Here is a 23,102-nt window from a genome sequence, read left to right as displayed (position 1 = left end):
CATTAATTGCTCAGAAAAATGTGGTGTGATCTTCAGCTAAGTCACAAGACAAACACAATCTGCTTCAAATAATAGCACACAAACAATTTTACTCCTCGTCAATATTGAACACATCGTTTAAGCATTCACAGTCCAGGCTGGAAAAATTATCTGAACCCTTGTATATAGTAATCACATCTTGTCGTAATCGTGGAACTCACAATGTCATGGCAATGCATGCTTGTACTCCTAAAAAGGAAAGATCTGCCAACACATTGTTTGTGTAGAAAACAGGCAGCACTGACGTATGCCATATTTTATAAGGGAGGATTGAAGAAAGATATAAGATGTGAAAAAGGGGTTAACTGATTTCTTTCTGCACAAAAACTTCTTGTGACACAAGACATTCCATCCTTAAGCACCTTTGAGTTATGGCAGGATGGGAGTTAATTTATATGAAATTCCAAGTGCAAGCTAGTGACCCCCTAACAAAGGAAAGATAAAACCGACCATTAAAAGTGTTCAAGGTCTTGGGAAAGTCCAAACACAGGTGCCCCCCCCGTTACCATGGTAACAATTTGCATCAGAAGCGGCTGAAATTCGCTAATAAACTGAAAGTTTTGTACCTATATTTCGAACAGTACTTTGGTCTTATTGTTCCTTGCGTGCAATAAACTCAATTGTTTAAACGTCATCTCGGGGTCCAGCACTTATTTGTCTGTTACAACAGTTTGCTCCAAACATTGCATTGTGCGTTTCTGCCAAACTTTTGTTTCATCCCTTCACAGAACACTGTCCCAGAAGCGTTGTGGAACATCCAGGTGGTCTTTTGCAAACTTGAGACATGCAGCAATGTTTTTATTGGAGAGCAGTGGTTTCCTCCATGGTGTCCTTCCATTAACACCATTCTTGTTCAGTGTTTTTCCTATAGTGGACACATGAACAGAGACTTTGGCAAGTTCAAGAGATTTCTGCAGGTCCTTTGCTATTACCTTAGGGTTCTTTTCCACCTCCTTCAGCATTGCAAACTGTGCTCTAGCCATGATCTTTGCAGGACACCCACTCCTAGGGAGAGTAGCTACAGTACTGAATTTCCTCCATTTGCAGACAATTTGTCTTACTGTGGACTGATGAAGACCCAGGCCTTTAGAAATGGTTTTGAAGCCTTTTCCATCTTAATGCGTCTCTGAAATTCTTCTTCTAAGGTCCTCTGATATTTCTTTAGATCGTGGCATGGTTCACATGAACAGCTCTTTCTTGACTCGGTCAGTAACCAACTGCCTTTCTAATAGGGCAGGGCACCTCCAACCCACACCTCCAATCTCATCTCATTGATTGGAACACCTGACTCCAATTAGCTTTTGGAGAAGTCATTAGCTTAGAGGTTCACATACTTTTTCCAACCTAAACTGTGAATGTTTAAACGATGTGTTCAGTACTGACAAAGAAGTACAATTTTTTGTGTGTTATTAGTTTAAGCAGATGGAGTTTGTCTATTATTGTGACTTAGTTGAAGATCAGACCACATGTTTATGAGTAATTAATGCAGAAATCCAGTTAATTCCAAAGGATTCACAACCTTTTTCTTGAAACTGTATATATAGTTTTTTTTATAGTTTCACTAAGCAAAATGCTTGTTCAGAAATAATGTGACTGGTAATTTATGTGTTCATGCAATAGCTAAGAAAGGGTCATTTTCGACTTGTGTAAATCTCAGGGAACAACTGGGTGTACATGAAGACTTGACGAACAGAACACTTCCCTAGGTGAGGGAGTGCGTGGACATCCTTTCACCTCTATATCCAGCCGATATCTGCACCAATACAGTTACTCCAATCCTCCCCCCTTTTACAACAAATGCTCTCTCTGATCTGTCTTTAAATAATGATGACTCACTCAAAGAATTCTGATTTGCTACATGTATTTCCCTTGTGCACGCGCAATAAATCTGCTTATTACCGAGCAATTTTCAAAAGAAAGCCTTATCCTGACAGCCTGGTAAATGTCAGGGTCAGATGAGCCACAATGAATGAGGCAGATGATAAACCTCCATGCAGTCCACCTAACCACAAGAGAAAGACTGTTTGTTAACAGGGAGCAGGTAAAAGTGCAGTAGAAGCCTCAATGATTCCTTTCCACCTTGAAGTATATAGCCTTAAAGAAAGGTTAAAATAAAAAAAAAAATCATACTTTGTCCTGACAGAATTGGGTCCCTGGTCTCACATCACTACATGGGTAGAAGACTGACCTTGCTTCCCATCATGCACTGCTACCTCAATGCTCGCTCACTACCCTTCCAAGAATCTCTCACACTACGCCACTCCTTGCTTGCCCCTGTGCTGTGTGATAGGTACAGGCTGCACTGATTCAGAATCAAGAACATGTCAGCATGGCTCCCAGAGCACAGTCAAGCAATGCAAACTCTCAGTGCCAACAGCTGGAGCCAACAGAGAGCAATTAATCCCCAGCAGTGACAGCCTGCATAGAGAATCTGCAGAGTGCTGCACCATCTCACAGTTACATAACAGCCACCCAATGGGCTTGTTCAGTGAGACTGTGAAGATTCAGACCTGAGCTACCACGAGCGGGGCCACAAAAATCCTTCTGGAGCTTTCCTTCCAGTCACTCTCCCATCAGGGGACAGCTTGGCAAGGAGAAGGAAGGCAGCAAAACAAAAGCTCAGCATAACTGCCGCTGTGACCTTCATTAGAGAGAAAAACTCTCTAGTCTCTTCACAGAACTGGACAGAGTTACACTGGCACAGAATGAGGCCTTCCAAAAAGCTCCGACATGGAAGGGAAGGTGAATTCTCAGCAGTTTCTGTAAACAGAGATGGGTGAAGGCTGTCACAGCACATTGCAGACTCAATAGTAAGAGCAGGAAAAAAAAGAAGCTCAGTTCAGAGAAAATATTACCCTAAGCACATGCTAAAAGAGCACTGGCCCTGCATTTAAAAGATATGGGTTATTTTACTAAAAGAAACTCTTTTATATGATACAACAGGAGTGTCCCTTCTTCACTATATATATATATGGAATAAAGTACCATGGGATTCAGCCAGAGACCTGCTTTTCGTTGCGTCTGCCTGCAATAATTGATAGTGAACTGCTCCAGTTCATCAGGCTGGCTGCCATTCCAAGTTGATAATGTGGGCCATCTTCCCGGTCGACTCTGGGAACCCAGCTCACAGGATAGAGGATGTTTCGCCATGCCACCTAAGCTGTGAGGCAGCATTATTAAGCAGTACTAAGGTGCTGGGAATCCTCACAGCCGCCATTATGCCGCCAAGTTCCCAGGCTGCTAGCCCCTATTCTTAGAGCCCATGATATACAATAGCTTATTTTCTCAGAGTGAAACACTTAATATTCCCCCTGAGCTGTGGAGCTGTACTGAGTGCACCTTTACCGGCATTCTCAGCACATAAATATGCTAGTGTAGACTCACAAGGGCAGTGGCTCCACACCTGCTCACAAGACGCGGTGCACTGTGAACACACTCAAACAGCAGATGGTGAGCTGATGGCCTGATAGCTTCACCACCTCTGTCACAGCAACAGGCTGCTAGCAGCAGTGCTGTCATGTTGTGTTCTGGCAATCTGACCTGGGCAACAGCACTGCTGTTACAAACAGGGCGTCACTGGAAACAACTCACAGAGAGGCTGTGAGCGTTCCTGCAATAATGAGCTGAAACCACAATTCACCTGCCTATCATCTAACTTTCACATGGACATGAAAATCTGAAATTTGTGATGTTGAGCCAACTCTTGGCATTCATATCTGCCGGCAGCAAATGACATTTTTAACAAACTCTTCTTCCTTTAGAAATGTAATCTTGCTCATACATAAGGCCACACACTGAAAAGAGATACTGAAGTGCATTTTCTGATATGTTGGTGCTCCTCAAAACAGATTACTGATGTACTCACGCCTGGAGCCTGAGAAGGTTCCAGATTGACAAAGTTTTGTACTGAATTTCAGAAATACCAGTTTCACACCACGGCTCACTGCGCACCACTCACCGGGCAGTTCCGGAGGTCCCCCATCGTGCTGGCGTTGCGGAGCAGTTCTCCAAACATGTCGGGAGTGGGCTTCTCCCGGCACTCCAACATCCGGATGGCCTGGTTACTGCAGCATACAGATGCAACAACAGGCAGAGGGTTGGAAATGGGCAGCGATACCAAATCTCACAGAAGCTTGCCAGCTCTACTGTACTGTAAACCAAAACTTTTTTTCTCTTTAACCTCTCTCTCATACAAATAAAAGAAAACACACAAACTTCCACAACATGACAATTTTCTCTTTTTTTTTGCTAACTAAACAGTTCTATACACATATAATACCGGTGTGGCTCTGTTACTGATTTTTTTTATTTACATTTTTTTAAGTTAAAAAGGATACAAAGGCAGGCTCAAGTAAAAAGAAATAGACAGAATTCCGTCAACCGAACCTCTCCCGCACCAACATCAGTTTCTTTTTGCCTTTGTCTATTAATCTATTAACAGTCTGCTCTGTGAACAAGAGGTGAAATTCATGACACTTGAAGAAGGCTCCACGGCCGAAACGTTGTGTTTTCTTGTTTCTCATTTCAGCATGGAATAAACCTATTACTTGTTCCTTCATGTAATGTATGCTTAGTCAGATTAGCGCATTTCAAAACAGCCCTTAGAATCCATTTCACGATGAACAATAGGCTGCATATTTTTAGTGCAGCAGATCTGGACTGGTATTCTGATCTTAATTACTACAGTAACTCAATCGTTTTAAGGCCAGATCAGGAAGCACTGCATGTAGAGGAGAGCTGTTGCTCAGACTCTGCTGCAGTGCTGGCCCCGAGAGACCACACTGGTGCCTGCAGCTCATGAAGCACTCTATCCTCAGCGTGACATCTGTATTTCTTTCAGCATCTTTGCACACCTGGCACATCGGTATGTTTAGCATCATCGGAGACTGCTTCGCTAGTCATGGGCTAGGTTTTTCCAATGAGCTATTTTTCTCTAGAGCCTGATTTTTTACAACAACACTGTACTATATTGTTGCCCCTCTTCCCCATGAAGAGTCACAAACATCAGAAGGGGCTTCAGAATCGTCTCTCCAGAGACTGAGAGGCCTCATGATAGCTGTAATTCCTGCCTCTGAACCCATAGCAGTGTGTATTTATAGATCAGCTCTGGTGCCTTAAGACATCAAATATGCTGCTACATTCCAAGAATTGCTGGATGACACCATGTGCCACACGTCTGATATAACGGGAAATGAATCTGTATTATGCAGCACAGAAGATCTAAAAACTCCTAAACTGGGGATTTTACATAAGTCACATTAAGGCAGACTTGTTGAACAGATTATTTATGGAAATGTTTCTTATGACTGAGACAATGGGAGCCCTGTACACATGGAGACTGGCTTGACTGCCTCAGGAACTCAGATCCTGTCCCAAAGGTTAAGTCAGTTAACCAGTGGCTGTTAAGGCATCTGAAAAGGAATCAACAAATTACAGATGACATAAAGAATTATGTTAGAACAGAAGTGTGCAATTACAGATAAATGAGCTGCAGCCATGCCACAGCATTTTCACTTATACCTAGTGTATTATATAGCTTGCAATCCATATTTTCTATTTATCGCTCTGTCTCTGTTAAAAATGTCAGTGTCTTTGGATACGGTGATATACAGAGGGTGCCAATAAATTCTTGTGCCAGTTAGTTAACATCCATAGGTACTCTAAGGAGTTTATCCAATCCATAGAAAAATAATGTTCATTTTACAGTTTCTTACTTCATCGTGTCCTCTAGATGTGCTCTCTGCATGCAAAGAGCCTGTGGCAGTTCTGTGTCCAAATGAGAATTAGCCTGAGCTGTTAGATAATATCTCGCTCTTGGCACTGGACGCATGGCTGGTCCAGAGCAAGGAGCTGATTCTCTGGGACAGCAGCAGCTCAGCATCCTCACAGGGCTGCTGCTGGAGCAGCTGTCTGTGCATTACGAGGACTCAAGGAAACACACAGTCACCTCCTTTCCAGCACTCATGATCAGTCAAGTGCAGCATGAAGAATGTGTGCTGACATAGAAACAGTGAATTTTATATATATATATCTTACCCGGTATAAAGTAACCTTTAAGATCACATCAACAGTCTGCAAACAAGAGGAGGCCATTTGACCCATCTTGCTCATTTGGTAGTCTAGTGAATTTTAATTTTAATCCTGCCATTTCTGAAAAGATCCCAGGGTTTGAGCCTCAACCGACTGCCTGGGAAACCGGTTCCAAATCCCCACAGCTCTTTGTGTAAAGTAGTATTTGCTATTCTCCATCCTAAATGAAATCTCTGTGGGTTTTCAACTGTGACCTTCTGTCTGTATTGTGCTTATGAATGAGAAATAGACCCCTAGGTTATCTTTATCCCTTAAGGTGCCATATACTGGGATCGGATGTCCTCTCAATCTCCTCTGATCTAGATTGAAGAGTTTTGTCTCCCTTAACCTGTCTGTAAATGACAGTCCCCTGAGAACATGAATCATTCTTGTTGCTCTTCTTTGAACATCTAAAGCTATAAATTATTTTGTGGTACAGTGACCAAAACAAAATACAATAGTCAGAGAGGTCTTATTACTGCATTGTAAACCCTAAGCGTAACTTCCCTCAATTTAATTTCCACACGTTTGCTATACACCCACGCATTGTTTACTTTCCTAATTGGTTCCCCACAGATACATAGATGAATTAGCATAAGCACCATCAACCCTTATGTGCAGCTTCCTGTAACTTAAAATTACCATGTGATGTGTATCTTGTGCATTCCTATTAATGTGGATCTTTCAGCACATGCCCACTCCATGATTTCTCTTGTGGCAGTCACTGTTTGCCACTTCACCTATTTTGCAGCACCTGTATTTTTAACTAGTTCACCAAGCACAACAGAAACTAAACCTGACTGTGAAATTCGCAAAGTCGGCAGTGCGGGGTGTGGTCCCTCCTGCTGGGCACTGTGGAATTGTGATTCCTCCTGCTGAGCACTGTGGAATTGTGATCTTTCCTGCTGAGCACTGTAGAATTTGCAGTGTCGTCAATGAGAGCTGTGATCTCTCCTGCTGGGCACTGTCAAATTCACAGTGTCATCAGTGAAGGCTGTGATCCCTCCTGCTGAGCACTGTAGAATTGTGATCCCTCCTGCTGGGCACTGTGGAATTTGCAGTGTCATCAATGAGAGCTTTGATCCCTCCTGCAGGGCACTGTGGAATTGTGATCCCTCCTGCTGGGCACTGTGGAATTTGCAGTGTCATCAGTGAGGGTTGTGATCCTCCTGCTGGGCACTGTGGAATTGTGATCCCTCCTGCTGGGCCCTGTGAAATTTGCAGTGTCTTCAATGAGGGGTGTGACCCCTCCTGCTGGGCACTGTGGAATTTCGCAGCAGGTCACACAAAAGGCTCTGTCAGGTGGACGCACCTCTGTATGTGGAGAACCTCATTCCTCATGGGAAGTGCAGGGGGTTGTCATCTTTAACAGAGCTCAATAACAACAACTAACAATCCAGGATTATACTAATGTATCTTTCAATTTATTAAACTTTTTCTCTACGTGGTAGTGCATTTGAAACTGTGATCAGGAGGCACTTCACTCAAAGGGTGAATCAGACAAAGCTGTCAAAGCTGACAAACTGGCTTCTTTCAGGAAACAGCTGGATGAATTAGAATTAGAATTCAGGAATAAATTATCTACTTACTATCAAACAGTCTGGATGGGACAAATAACCTACACTGCCTGCACTGAGGGCACAGCAGAAATACTTTGTCGCTGACATTTTAGGAGAGAGTTTTAATATACTGGCATGTAAAAGTAGTTGCAAACAGAGGTCTTTTTAGTGGGCAACACCTGTGGAAGTCGTGCCAACATCTGTACCACTCACCACAGGGAGGTCGTGGAGATATAGTGAACCATCTGGATGAAGGGCAGGGGGTCCGATGTGGCACCACAGCTGTTACAGACACACTGGGGGGAGAAAACAAGCACAGGAGGTCCTCAAAACTCATACTTAGTCAGCAGAAATGAGCAAGAGGGATTTACTGCAGTACCATGGTCATGAACAGAAGCATATTTTAATTGCTCTCTTGTGTGACTGGCGAGAGCTAAATTGTGACACAAGGGTATGGAAGGGGACCCCATTGGTGAGCGGTAACCCAGTGGTTTCTTGGCAGCTGAAATGTTCTGCCCCCTGGGGACTGCATAGGCATCAGCCCGGGCTCTCCTGACAACAGCAGTGCGAGTGAGCAGTCAGACTGCACAGCAGTCCCCATTTTTTAATGACAATCGACTGAACTTCTCAACACCCTGCTTGACCAGATCAGAGCTTCTCCTTCCTCTATGTCACCGGCAGCACTTGAGCTAGTTCACAGGCCCCACCAACTCTCCCAGAAGGTAATTACAGAGCTCCAAAAAAAGGAAAGTCAAGTCACTTGGCCAAATTTCAGACATAACATCCACTGAACTGAAGGGGTGGTAATAGGAGTGTTCATACTGCTGGCCAACAGGATTGTGGCTCATGCACTTTCCTGGTGACACCGCTTAAGCTAGGGGACTCAGAAAAGAACCCACCCAAAGCGGTGGGGCTTCCCAAGGGCAGATATGTCTGTTGACTACAATGTCACTGGGAGTGTTGTCTGCACATCCAGTTAATTTAAGAGTTAATTCCCTTAAAATATACTACACACAACTTCATTATACAACCTTCTATTAAATACTTTGTAAAAAATAGAAGGGAACACACATTCTTTGGATGGGTGGGACCCTGTAAACAATGAAATTATATCTCAGAAGTACAATGGAATGTTCTGATTCTCCCACATTACACATCCGTGGTATAAAATCGGTGTTTTGCTTAAGCATCTGTGTCAGGAACTGTGTGATGCAAAAAACTGTGTCTTTAACCCTGCTGTCTCACCTGCTCAAACAGAGTCATGGCGAACTTCTGGTGGGGGATGCAGTGCTTGGCAGTACATATGTCCTCCTTCGTCTCGTCTGCAATGTGGAAGTGAATCCGCATCAGGATGTTCTCCTGCAGGAACAGTCCCCAAGAACATCCACAGTAGATGACATGGCTGTCTACCCAGTGGAGACACAGCTACAAAGAATTCATTTTTCGCTATCAACATTCACTTCTTTCTGATTAAGACAGATTTGATTTTTCTTCCTTCACAGAACAAGTGTAAAAGAACAAAATCTTGCTACTGAGTCCTGCCATAAATTTCATTTACACCTTCCCCCAAAGCACATGTGAGCTGCAAAAACCTGTGGCTCATAGAAGCTTCACTCCCCCCTGCTTTGTCCCCTTTGAACCTTGTGTGTGCTGTGCATTCCGAGTGAATCAGACAGTAACTGAGCAATGGTAACCCAGAAACACAGGTGAAATTAGGTAATGAACTCAGCCCTGTCGCAGAGACTGCAGACATGGATGGATTCCCAAACCCCCAGGCTGGAGACAGTGGAGTATTTCAGGCCTGTGCTCATTAACAGGAAAAACGTCATCAAACTACCTGACACCACTGGGGATGCCCCATCTTCTCAACAGCTGCCTCAGTCACTGGCACTCCAAAGCAAAAAAAATACTCAATTTTGGGGAAGTGTTAAACTGCACTGAACAGTGTTAATGCCCAGCTACATTTGCAGCTGCCTTGCTCTAGGATACTATGGAGCGGCAGAGCATGGAGTGGGGATCTGAAATTAGAACAAGCCTGCATCTCAAAGCTCTCCTGTGGTTAATAAATGAGCTAGTCAAAAAAAATCCCCCCTAAAGGTTGAGACATTAATGTGTGAACTGAAAAAGAAAGCTACCACAAAGAACTGGTCCTTAACTTGAAAGTCTCCTGAGCTGCAGATCAGTCTGACACACGAAAAGAGGGTGTGTGTGGTTTCAACTCTGAACCACAAATCTCAAAGGGGGTGTGATTAAAAATGATAAAGTGGTGGCCCCCAGCCACAGACATGAAACACCGCAAAGTATGTCCCCAGGGTTCAAGTTGGTAGAGGTCACAGGTGTTAGAGCTCAAGGTGGTAGGTTACCGTACTGTGGGATCCCTGGATCGACACTCACCCTCCTCCTCTGAAACATCAGCATGGCCCTCTAGACAGCCATGCCAGCATATCCCAACTGAGCTCAGGAATTAACAACAGGGTGGTTGGAGTGTAACTGCTCCCTAGACCTAAAAATAACTTTAAGCTTGCTTTTGTCTCAACTCCCTCCATGAAACAGCAAACACAACCTGCTAAAGGGAAAAGAAGCCTAGTATACATGTAGTGCTAACATCCAATTACCATCCTGTCCCGTCCTGTCCCGTTTGCTATAGCAGCCCAGGCGTCTCACAGACACAGCGTCTGCCCCAGCATTTTGCAAACCCGTGCTGTAGGGCACAGCAGAAGTGATATTCAGAGTCCCTGCTATCCTCACTTGCCATGCTACTCAAAGCCCAAGGGATTTGGCTTACCTGTAATTCACAAAAAAAGTATGCTTCTGGATGTATTATTCTGCAACATGGAATATAACAGAAGAACAACATGGGACGTATGCTAAGGTACTTTATATTCTGTCATGTAAGACAGCGTAGAAGAGCTGCAAACTAGTGGAAAAAAATAACTGCCGGAAGGCAGTCAGCATTTCGTTGCTCCCCAGACAGTAGCAACAGCAGTGTGGGAGGGATGGCAGAACTCCAGGTGTGTCGAGTTTTAAGCTGTGCCACGGACCCAAGGGGAGGCCAGCTGTGGGGAGAGGAGGAGAAGGGGAGCTTACGAAGCACTCGGCGGCGTCATCCATGATGCCCAGCTGAAAGCGCTGTTCATCTTGGAAGGTCTTGGCTAGAGCGCTGCGCAGGGCATCGGAAGGCAGCACCTTCTCACTGCTGAACTGGAACTGCGCGAAGATGCTCTGAAACAATGCACAAAACAAATCCATCATGCACAGAGCCCACAGCACGCAGCTCCTCACACACAGAAGGCACACAGACCACAGTCTCTTGGACACAACATGCTGCCAGCCCCAACCAACCAGGCCTAGATCTGGAAGAGAAGCAAATACAACATGTATACATTCATCGGCATGCAGAAGGTGTACCTGTTTCCTTTTAACCAAGAGTGCAGGGGGACCTTATCACTACACACAAACATAAGCATTCAGATACAATAATCCGCTGCTTTATTAGAGATTACTGCAAGATCCCCAAGTAATCATTGTACTAACCCTTCACGTATGATGAGTTCAAGACAGAGTCAGCAATCAATGAGTTATGTGCTTGTTTGGTCTGTTCCTGCTAAAACATGTTAGTGAACTTGATGATGAAGTTGAGCCAGTATCTCCTCTAACTGCAGTCATGCTGGTTGTAAGAATTCACCTGGGTATTAGTCAAGGTCCTGGCGTGTCCCAGTAAATACTCCCAGTAAATTGGCTTATCTCCATTTTACTGTTTTGCTTGCTTAGCCTTTTGTTTTTCTTCACTCACACCTTCGTTTCAAAAATTCCCCAGTGCAGTGGTTCTCAATCCTGGATAATGCCTGTGATGTGTGGTTTTGCTCCAGTCAAGCTACCTAAAAATCATAATTGATTTCAATTTTCTTTTCGAAATCTTTTGTTTTTTTTTAATTTACTTTCAGCTCTTAAAAATGCTAATGAGATTTGTAATTGATGTGAACCCACTGCCAGGTAGTTACAGGACTGTCCTCATTCAAGTGTGCCAATAAAACAGAGAAATACGATGAATTGGGTTGAGCAGAAGGAAAGGCACTGCCTCACTGTGGGAGCTGTCTGACACAGTGTCATTCTGATCTGTGTCCATTCACCATCAATTGATCAACAAATAATTGAGTTGTTTCATTAGAAAGAAGGAAAAAAATAGGGTACATACAGTTCTGTATACTGAAGTGGTGAGTAAAAAGGCACTTGTTTTTTAAAACAAGGACTGTAAAAAAAGTGATATAGACCTCAGTTAGCACGGTTGAATAAGGTACAAGTTGGTTGTAAAGGTTTATTCCATGCTGAAAAAAAGGCGTCTCTTTTCCATTTCGGCTGTGGAGCCTTTTTCAGGTGTGACAGAAATGTTGCATCTCTTTTCCTTTCAGTGTGGAATAAAGCTTTATTTGTTCCTGTTGAATAAGAGCCTAGTTTTAACCGAAACGAGCGGATACTGGAGTTCTCCAGGACCATGACCGAGAATCACTGACCTATTGTAGGAGACAAGTGATAAGACAACACTTGTTTTGATTTCTCCCTGGAAACATAGTAACTTGAAGTTTAATATTTGATCTAACCAACAAACCTCCCCCTTGCCTAGAGGCATTTGTTTTATAATGGATCATTGAAAAAATGCCTTTACCCCCCTTGAACTCAAAAACCAGCAGGGTTTTTAAATGCACACTGGTTTATGTCTAGAAAGATCTACAGAGCTAAAACAGTTTTGTGCTCTTTGGCTTGATGGCTTTATATAAACCTGAAGTCAATCAGACTGATGGCTCTCTGCCTTATGTAACACAGCTGCGGAGTTAGGGTTATGGATGCTGTCTTCAATAATATATTACTGCTCAAGGTACAATTAGATGAGCCTTGCAACCATTTAAATGGAGCTTCCATTAGCCCTGGGAAGAGATCAAGGCTCCGGCTGTCTTTGATAACTCGTGATTCTGGAGACTCGGCACAATTCAGCCCCCCTTCACCTTGGCTGCAGAACTGGCTAACAGATACAGCCGTGTGTCCACAGAGGAGCAGCTCACCAGTCAGAGACAGTTAAACAGAGATTATAAACAGACTGTGGTAACAGCTCCCTCAAGGGCTTCATTGAATTAATTCCCCTGTACTTCTATATATCTCCATCTGTCTGCACATCACACTATTTATAAATACAGATATGGTGTATAAATCAATATTAATGGCTAATGAGTCCTGGGGAACAGACCAAACGCACTTGAAGAATGTCTTTTAGTGTCAAGTATGGATATAATGCTAAGCGGAAACACTGATTTAATAAATCTTTATCATGTGCACACTGGGGCACCTGTAGGGTTGTGTGAAATCCACTTTTTATTTTTATTTTGATTTTTGGTGTTATAAAAAGACACAAAGAATTCACTTGAAGAAGTGTACTTTGAGCAGGCATATAGGTGTCCTACATTCACTACATTCCCAGTGGTAAAGAGAATGTAGTGGAGGTCATGTGCCATTTGCAGTGTGACAGTGCTGCCTAGTCCTAATCCTGGAGGGATGCTGTTGCTGCACATTTTCCAAACCTTGTTAAGGCAGCAGCACCTGGTCTAGTTAAGCCAGTAACAAGCTGGTTTAGATCTTTAAGAGCCGTGTTGGAAAAGAAAAACCTCACAGTCGCACTGGCCCTCCAGAACCAGGATTGGACACCCTGCATAAAGACAGGGTAAACTGTCACAGCAGATACCTGCCCAAACAGCTCATTAATCAGACCTGACGCAGTCTCGGTTCAGAGGTGTTCAGCAAAGGACCAATTATTACTCTTTCCACACTGGCACAGCGGCTTGGACATGTGGAGCTGATGCTACTGGAACAGTAAATTGCTGGGAGTTTTTTTACACCATCCAAGCAACTGTGACCTCAGCACGTTTTGGTCACAGCTAGTTATGGCCTTTCCACATAGAAACACATTTTCTGTGGGGGCACCTTAAACAGAGAATGCCCAGGAACAGCCTAGGGACAATAGAAGTTTGGAAGAATCACAATGGGCAATTATTCTTGCATTAGGAATTAGTCTTTTCGCATACCCCACCTTGATCTCCATGAGACACAGACAGGGAGAGAAGCTTGGGGTCAGAGTGCAGGGTAAGCCATTCTACAGCGCCCCTGGAGCAGTTGGGGTAATAGCCTTGCTCAGAGGCCCAACGAAGTAGGATTCCTCTGCCGGCCACGGGATTTGAACCAGCAACCTTCCAGCCACCGCTCCGCCCCTGGTTTAGAACAGGAGGCTCAACACCGTGCTGGACAGAGTAACGTGTTGAGTAAGTGAATAGTAAGGTGTGTTGAAGAAAAAGCAGATGTCTGGCCTAAAAAACCACTTAGGAGATCAGCAACTGCAATTGACTGCACACGGGCAATTGTGAGCATAAGGGGTTTATGATTGTTATAAATAGCAGAGTGCACTGTAAAACCATTATGTTCATGTCCAGAAATGGCTAAAAGCTACTGATAAAGCAGTGGTTCCTGAAAGGAGAGATTCCAAACAACACAAAACCCCAGACAGACTGCAGGGTGGCTGCTGTGAAGGTAAACCAAGCTCTGCCTGCAGTGCTGAGAGCTGCTCTTTGACAGCAGCTGTATCAGTGCAGCTTCTTCATGACGATGATGAAAGGAGACACCAGTACCAGAGCAACTTCATTAAAAATTGCAGTCCTGTTATGGAGATTCTCTCCATTCAAGAGGAAAGCCTTGATTCAGCCTGCCAGATTCATGAGAAGAGGTGTGGGTCTCCCAATGTTTGCAGAATTAAGAATCTTGCACAGTAAATCTGGATTTTCCAAGACAGGCTAAATCTCACACTATGTCCTCATTATTGTACTATTCATGTATTCAAAATGAAGATGATTGAAATCTGGAAAAAATCCCAAAGAGCAAGAGCACAACAGAATCCAAAACATTTATCAAAGACAACTAAGGCCAGCCATATAAAATGTGCACACAAGAACATTTGCTCTTTCATATGGCTCTTTCGACTCAATGCTTCGCTCCGTCTTCACCAAAACACCAGATCTTCACTAACATCTAGTCACGTCTCATCACTATTCTGTGTCAGTATATAGATAACTCTGTGGATTTTAAATGAAGGGATGTTATGTTGCCAGCAGCCATATCACTCTGCAACTCACAACTGGCAACCCACTGAAGCTAAACAGATGTGAGCCTGGTCAGTACCTGGATGGGGGACCTCCTGGGGAAAACTAAGGTTGCAGCTGGAAGAGGTGTTAGTGGGGCCAGCAGGGGGTGCTCACCCTGCAGTCCATGTGGGTCCTAAAAGCGCTATATAAGTGTAAGCAATTATTATTATTATTATTATTATTATTAAAATTGTGCAATGCACTACTGAGATATCATTAAGAATACTGTGTATAATTTTAGTCATCACATGATAGAAAATCTATTGCAAAGAAAAGCAACCAGATGCTTTCCAGAGCATTCCCTTGAGCCCTTCACCGACACTGAAGGAACTGAATCTTTTTGCAGAGACAACAGAGGGACTGAGTCTGCCCTGTGGACTTCATCACAATTGACACTCAAACACAAATCAAGAGGACAGAGGTGGAAACTAAGTGCTCTTACAACAAAACAGGATCTTCACTCCTGACTTGACAGCAGGCACTTGTTCTCAAGCTCTCTGCATTTCTACGGAATGCTGCAGATTCTTGTTTTGTTATCATGCACTAAGTCTCTTTAAAGGCATATGTTGCGAGTCAGTGTGCTATAGGTACTCAATATTCTTGCATGTATGGAATGTCATCTCTGCTGTTACGGGTTTGGGTGCAATATTGTTTTAAATCACATTGAACTCAAGCTCAAGCTTTATGTCTTGATCTACAGCTGGGTGCTGTTACTTCTTTTCCATCTGGCTGACTGCAGCTGCCCTCGTACTTTCACTGGAGACCGGAGCTATCTGTTGGGGTGCCTTGTGCCTCTGGACAGGTTTAACTTTGTGTCCTGGACCCTAATGTGTACCAACTTGGATTCCATCATACTGCCTGGTCTTTGGAGCCCAGCAACAACACTTCAGACAGCACAGCCTATTGCTGCCGAGCTTCAGGCTGAAGGCACTGAAATGTCAGCTGCTTCATACTACTCTCGTCTGTGACTCAGTACGAGGCACCGGCTGCACACCCTGGGGGACGCCAGGTCAGACTCACAGAGCCCCGTCCTCAGACGCTGTGCAGATTGCACTGATGGCACGACCAGAGCTTCACAGACCAACATAAGCAAGCAGAATGAAAGCTTATCACACTTTCACAATGTTTCTCGTTGGGAAATTTAAATTCTTCCTGCTGGTCTGTTTAGAATATCCATCTGTTCACTTGCTCGTGTGAACAGCAACACAGGCAGAAAAGCTTTTGACATCCCTGGTGCTACTGCCTTCTATTTGCTTTGCTGCACTAGTGCTTCAAGTAAGCCATCTTGTTTGTCTGGCATAACAACAGTCCCCTCTATATTCCGAATGCACACAGCTCCAGAGTGTTGACACATTAAAATGAGCAGAACAAACAACAACTACAACTGCAAACAAACACAGGACACAGGATGCAAACATCTGTATTTAGCAGCCTGGACTTTATGGCACTGACTTGTCTATTAGTGTATAGTTTAAGTGTAAACCCATGTCTAAGATACCAATGTCTTGTGTGCACCCACATTGCTGTATGTAGAGCCCTGCAAAATTCCCTTTGGTGATTTTCTGATCCATCACTGTTTTTAAACTATTTAATCTAAACTATTTAATCTTTAAAAAAATCTATCAGCATGTTTGTAGATTTATTGCCCACAGGTGTGGCCCTAATGTGAAAAAAATGGGACCACAGTGGGGTTCTGTGTTACACCTGACTGAAAACTCTAGTTATTTTACTGCTCAAATCCATCTTTAAAATCCAAACATTTGGTCTTGGTACAATTATGAAACTACTCTGCAGATATTAACATAAAAAACGTAGACATTAGGGTTTATCAATCACTGCTACCCAGATTCAAAAGCCAACAAGGGGAGGGAAGATGGGTTAATCCTATCATGACATAATGAAAACATTCCAGAATGGAAGAAATAAAGTGCTGGAAATCCCCCACATCAGGCTCTTGTCGTGGAAAGGCTAACAGTTCTCAGGCCTGTAATCAGTACAGCAGGCCGCATGCATGCCGACAGGCTGATCTAACACTCCCACCCGAACGTCTGCAGCTGAGTGCATGAACAGAGATTTGGATCTTTGAAGGCCCTATCCTTCTTTTTGTACAGGATTTTAATCTTTTATGATGTTTTATCGAGCACAATCTCCCCTCTGTGAACAGCTGTGCAAGGAGAAAGCTGCTGCTCTGCTCACACTGCTTATGCTCTGTGCTCGCAGGATGCATTCAGGTTGGCACCTCCCTCACCAGGAACGAGGGCTTTCCAATACCGGATGGATAGTGACAGGTTTCACTAATAGTGCTTGTGGAGACTATTGTGAGAGACGAAATTTGGAAATCCTCTGAGGATCCTGGAACCCGGCATCTTATTCCAGAGCACACAGCCGTGACTGAGACACCTTCCCCCTTCAATGATCCCTTAGTGGAGCCCAATGGGAGGGACATGGAGTGGAGTGGAGTGGGTAGCCCCCCCCCCACTCTCCACTCAGCAGGCCACAATCACACTTCCTGTCTCTCGCTAGTGGCATCCTGCAGGGGCAGCAGGGAGGATTTTCAAAAGGAATTTAATTTAAAAAAGGGGCATTGACTTCAGACTACAGAATAATGTAACACTGGCTCTTTAAATAAAACATTCCAAAACAGAGAGAAAGAGGCTAGATTGAAGAAGGTTAAGTAGAGCAGACTTGAAAATGGAGACAAACACTAACAGTTGGGACAGTCGGAAAGCTGTTTTCTCCTAATCAGACTGTAAAGCAAAACTGCTGCAGCTCTGTGCCCAGATGCTCAGCCTTGCCAAGCGGCTTGGTAACAGAGTGCAGGATACAAGCAGATCCAGAGCAAGACCTGCAGAGAGAGCAAATTAAACTGGAAGCCCAGAGAGGCCCAGTTTCATAACCAGGGCACTAACGAAGCCTGAGAAACGATGCAGCTCTTAAGACTGCAAGGAGAGAACGAGGGCTTCTGCTGGGAGCAATTTGGAAGGGGCAAGAGGAACAGCTTTGAGCACTGTGTCTCATTTCCCTAGTCTAATCTCCACCAAGAAAGCCACGTCCTGGGAATTTAAAAACCTTGTTGTGGGGGGTCTGAGCAAAGCTGATTGTACCTGCTGAGTTGCCACAATTAGTGATGCTTTTTAATCACATTTTCAAAGAAAGAGCTCAAACGAGAACAGGCAAGACTCCCGTATTAACTGTGATTTAAAACAAAGATTGCAACAGTCATCAGAACAGTGGGCTCATTCTAAGCATAACATGCAGCAACTAGAACTGATGGCAGCAGTGGTGCACAGAGGGAACGAAAACACTCTGCGATACAAATAAACACAGCTTTGCAGCTGGAAAGATTTTGCACTATAACTTCATAACTGTATAGTGCTTAAAACATGAGAAACATTCATTATCCACTCTGAACACCTTAGAAATAGACAATGAATTCCATGAAAACATTTTTGTTCATGGTAAATCAACTGCTAGGACCTTATGGTGTCATTCAACATGTAATACTGCGTGCTTTAAGATTTTAATATGGTTACTCATATAAGTTGGAAATTGAATTTAGAGGGATAACCTTGCTGCCTTTCAAGCTCTAACTACCACATAGGTAACAGTGTCTGTTCTAATGTGTCTGTATTCCAGGGAAAGGGCACATTTTAAAATCTCCAGCTGAAAGGCTTTTGTGAGCTGAGACATTTTATTTAATGATGTTCCTAAGACTCACAAAAAAACTCTAACCAGTTCAAGTAGGAAAGTAGCAGGGTAGAATATTCTACCTGAATATTCACTGAAATCTGCTACTTCAAGCTAATTTGAAACGGAAGGAACAAAATTTCCAGAGCTAATAGAATGTAAATTTGTTGGAATTACTGTACTATAAAATTTGAAAAACTTTTATCAGCAATTATTCATGGTTACCCGTATGACACTACACAGGGAACATATTCCATCTGAGAATTAATTTTTAGAATTTGGTTTCCCAAATTTGGTCTTTATCAGAAGGGGTGACTTCTGAACACTTGCAGCTGGTTTTACAAATCAGCCTTTGCTAACGTCCCTAATATGACAGATTTTTTTACTTCAACATTCTGGATGGCTATGTTCATGACAGCATGGCAAGGGCAGACAGCAGCGTGCATACAGGCATACAGAAGTAAGAATCAAAAATAATGACTTACTACATTGGCAGACATGGCAAAAGCCAGTCAACTTCCGTGGAAGTTAACAGGCAACTGTCATTGCTGTACATGTCGCTCAGGTGGAGACACTCATATCAAGTAAACGCATATTAATTGAAGGAAGAAAAAAGCTGGCTGAGAGAAGTTTTTGGATCTCATTAGTCTCAAATCATTCAGCACAAAGGAGCCCATTTGAGAGATGCTAAGATGCATCTGTCATCGGCTACATGCAAAGCATTTACATGTATTTAAGCAGGCAGCTGAAAGAGCTTTAAAGAGATGCCCAGACCAGATTCTAATGGCTGCTCCTCATATAAAACAGCCCAAACATCAAGGCCACCAGTCTCTCAGTGTGGCCAGAACAAGCTGCTAAGCTAATCCGGTGAACAGGTGAAGAGACTGACCAAGATGCATGACTGGGTACTGTACCTTGAGAGCACAGAAGATGCAGGAGTCCTCCATGCACTTGTGGGAAGTCAATTGGCGGAAGCTCCTGCGAAAAATGTCCAGGTGCCAGAGAACCTGGAGAAACAGAAATGTGCATTTTAAGGGATAGTTTACTACAGAGGGCACCGTTCACATGCACAGGGGCAGGCTCGTCTGTCGGCACTTGTATTTCAACAACTCTTGCTAGGACTGTTAAACAGCAGATGTATACTGTAAAACAATGTATGCACTGACCAATATTGACACTGGGTGCCAGTCTTACATTCACTACTGTTACCAAAAGCCCTTAATGCAGAAAGGGCACTAGTCAGTTTCAACACTAAAAAGGAGAAATTAATTCCAACCTCTGTGCAATCATTGAGAAAATGCTCTGAGCTTCTGGTGAGAACACCCAGCTGGTCTGAATTTCATGTCACCAGATTCATCGGTTGAGTAAATCAGGATGCCGTTTATTCTTTGGCTTTATTAAATTTGAACAAGAGAACTGGACTAATCCGCTCTCCCCTCGACAAACGCATCTAGTACCTGGATCCTTCAAGCAGAACCCTGCACTAACTCACTTGTCTGTCGCGGCTGCAGGATGTCTTCTGGATTCTGAATAATACAACACAATCCAGTCGTCCTGTTCAATCCCTCCTGGCTACAGCTGGCCAATTTCCCCGTAGTGTTCCAATCCCCTCCATAAATATCAGACAGCCCCCGCTCCATTCCCCAGAGCAGGAGTGCTAGATGAACACTTCACTTAATCCCCCCGTGGAAGAATTCAGCGCATCTCTGCGCTAAGATCCTCTCAGACATCCCAACTTTAAACAAATCAAAGCCTGAGTGCGCTTGCAGCACGCTGCAGAGGATGTGTGCAGCCTGCCAGGAGAAATGGGTGTTGGAGGACCCAGAGAGAGAGAGAGAGAAAGAGGGGGGGGGGCAGGAGACGCAGGGAATGTCATCACTTCCAGGAATTGACACTGGTGCTCCGTGTGAAGATGTGAAGTGACGGCAGAGACAGCCTCACTCACCTGGGCCGGCTCAGGACCCTTGCCATGTTCAAATCAGCCTCCGCTGCAGCACACGTTGGGGGTACACACAACAACAGCCTGAAATTTGGGGGCTTGGGCCTCCTACATATTGCCATGCAGCCCCACCATTGTGTTATTAAAGTAAGCCACACGCATTGCTGTTCAGAGTAGGGTGAGGACTTAATTTCCTGTCCTGCTCCCTAAATGGAAACCGATTTACTCCTTCACCCTTCAGCCAGTAGCAACCCTCTGCTCCGATCTTGATCAGTTCTTTCACTGGGTTCTTTCCCCAGTTTCTCCACTGCCCGAACAGACATACACATCACTGTCATACATAAACAAGCATGGGAGTCAACAAGAAAGCTTTGTAAGGTTTGTAGCTCAACCCAACCCTAATGACTGCCCTGTCCTGCAGAGTATTCTGCCAATTCAAAGAATGTAAAAGCAGGTTTTACAGGAGACCTATAGTCATGGCATCTGAGAATTGAAAGTAACGGTAAGTAAGACAGTAATTGATTAAACTGAGTCACAAGGAGCCAGGAGTAGTAAAGACCTCTCCACATCAGGAGTGTTGCCACTGCAGCAGATGTTATTTGGCTAGTTTAACAACCACAATACGCAAACCGTGCTATCAACAAACAGCTCAACTTTAATCTCATTAAGGTATCACAGGAATGGCAAATCCCAATGATTTAGTCATTGTTCTATGTGCATAAACACAGAGAAATAACCTATTCTATATAGATGTGGGACTTGTTACCATAAACCGGTTACTGGTTATTTTTATAAGGAATTCTGGGACAAACATTAATGCCAAAAGAAGGAAGAGATTCATTGAAAGGTTAATATACAGTCTATACACACTGTGTTGTATAGAGGCCTTAAAATGACTGAAGTCTCAAACTCAAATCCCTTAGCTCCAATAATATATCCAGGCAGACTAATTGGTAATGCAGTAAGAACCATAAGGAAGCTGTCAGCTAGACAAACAGGTTTAAATTTCACAGAAGTTTCATAGCTCACACAGAAAGCACTGCCATCTGGGCTGGCCTACAGGAACACCATGGAGAACAAGAATCAAAGGGCTATGCAGACAAAATGTGCATTTAACACAAAACCATTGCAGTTTCTTGTGATTAGATAGCAACGAGGTCAAAACCTAACCACAATACTAAAATAATTAAAACAGAAGCATGCCTCAAACCTAGAACTGATGGAATGATCTGAGTCCATATCAGAACTTGCAAGTCAGTCATCACTTTCCAATCCTGTCTTAAAACTCTAGTGTTTCATTCTGCTTCATTTATGGTGTAAGGTATTCCTGTCTGCTGTTTCACAGTACAGCACCTAGATGATGTACCATGAAAGGCGTTATATAAAAGCTGAGTATTATAGAATGTAATTCTCATCCAGTCAAATGAACAGGTAAGGGGTTTATTCCATGCTGAAAAGAAAAGAAAGGAAACAACGTTTCGGCTGAGGAGCCTTCTTCAGGCTATGGGAGTGAGGAACGTCACTGATATGAAAAATCCCATTCCAACAACAATTGACATCTTTCACCCTGAACCATTAACAAACACGTTCTGCAAACAGCTGTCAGGATGCCACTGTCACATCCCAGACTCCAGCAAAGATTTTGAACTGCACACCAGAAAGGACGTGCTGATCATTTCTCAGGATTATGATGCGGTCAGATGATTTTTTTAAATGTCAGTTTGAACAACATTTGGAATTTAAGTTCTGCAGGACTATCATCTGTCAATTTGAGCTTTAAGCACAATCACTAAACCTGAGATCCATACATATCCTAAGATCCTAAGTGGAAATAACCCTGCCTTAGATTCTGTTGCATCATTACGGTCTTCACTCAAAACAAAAAGCATATTTTGACTTTCTGAAGAATTAATATGGACACTCTGATTTTAGATGCGTGTTGGGGAAGAACTGCACTGGGTGCTGATTAAAATAGCATGTGCTTTGGGTAGACACATTCAAACTGATCTGCAGGAACATGCACAAGGAAGCTGAACGCAAAGGCATCGACTGAAGAAGCAACAGGAGAGATCACTCAGCCTAAACCCAGGAGTTCACCCATCACAGAGAAAGAAAAGACCTGTCTGTCAAGATCATGAAAGAGGAGCAACATCAGCGTAGGGGTTTCCTTCTGCTCGCCTCAGTGGACTATCAATCTGCCTTCAGCCACTCCAGAGCCACAGGGGCTACACAGAAGAGCCACGCCGAATCCCAGAGCCAGGACTAAGGAAAGAGAAAGTGGCAGGTGACAGATTGTATGCTGGTTTTAGGATTTTTTTTTTGTTTTGAATTGGTGATGATTCAGCTTTTGCTGAATCAGAAACAGATTGTTGAAATTGCTAAAATCCTGAGGTGCAGTGCTGACGAGGCAGGCTCGGCACAGCCCCCCCTCCAGGCAGCATGTGGGAGCGAGTAAGGAGACAGTCAGCACAGGGCTGCTGTTTGTTTAACCACACGGCAGCAGCTCAAGAGCCCGACTCCCAGAGCCAGTCTGAACAGCCCCAGCAGCAGCCAGTCAGTTTCGGGTTCTGGTAGAAATGGGCACTTCCTCCAGGTCAGTGAAAACCGGCATTGCTCTAATGATGCCTTGAC

At 43.8% G+C, this 23,102-nt stretch overlaps 1 protein-coding gene across 19 annotated transcripts in view; it reads right to left on the bottom strand.

The window, feature by feature from the left end:
- The window catches only part of usp54a (ubiquitin specific peptidase 54a), a 99,631-nt gene that overhangs the window by 27,887 nt on the left and 48,642 nt on the right, over positions 1-23,102 (bottom strand). For 16 of the 19 annotated variants that reach the window (XR_001478449.2, XM_069189293.1, XM_069189292.1 and 13 more), the window contains 5 exons: positions 19,447-19,539; positions 10,755-10,889; positions 8,913-9,026; positions 7,881-7,963; positions 3,998-4,103 (listed from right to left, as the gene is read on the bottom strand). Coding sequence is in view for 18 of the 19 variants with exons in the window: in XM_069189293.1 (XP_069045394.1) it covers positions 3,998-4,103; positions 7,881-7,963; positions 8,913-9,026; positions 10,755-10,889; positions 19,447-19,539 (531 nt within the window). In the remaining variant the exon portion in view is untranslated. Of the gene's footprint in view, positions 1-3,997; positions 4,104-5,753; positions 7,066-7,880; positions 7,964-8,912; positions 9,027-10,282; positions 10,363-10,754; positions 10,890-19,446; positions 19,540-20,024; positions 20,326-23,102 lie in introns of those variants that run through there. The other 3 variants (XM_015347779.2, XM_015347781.2, XM_015347782.2) reach the window with 3 other exon arrangements.

The sequence above is a fragment of the Lepisosteus oculatus genome, chromosome 4 (assembly GCF_040954835.1).
Source record: "Lepisosteus oculatus isolate fLepOcu1 chromosome 4, fLepOcu1.hap2, whole genome shotgun sequence".
Taxonomy (NCBI): Eukaryota; Metazoa; Chordata; class Actinopteri; order Semionotiformes; family Lepisosteidae; genus Lepisosteus; species Lepisosteus oculatus.
Note: the sequence above shows the minus strand (reverse complement) of the source record. Positions and strands in the feature narration are given on the sequence as shown.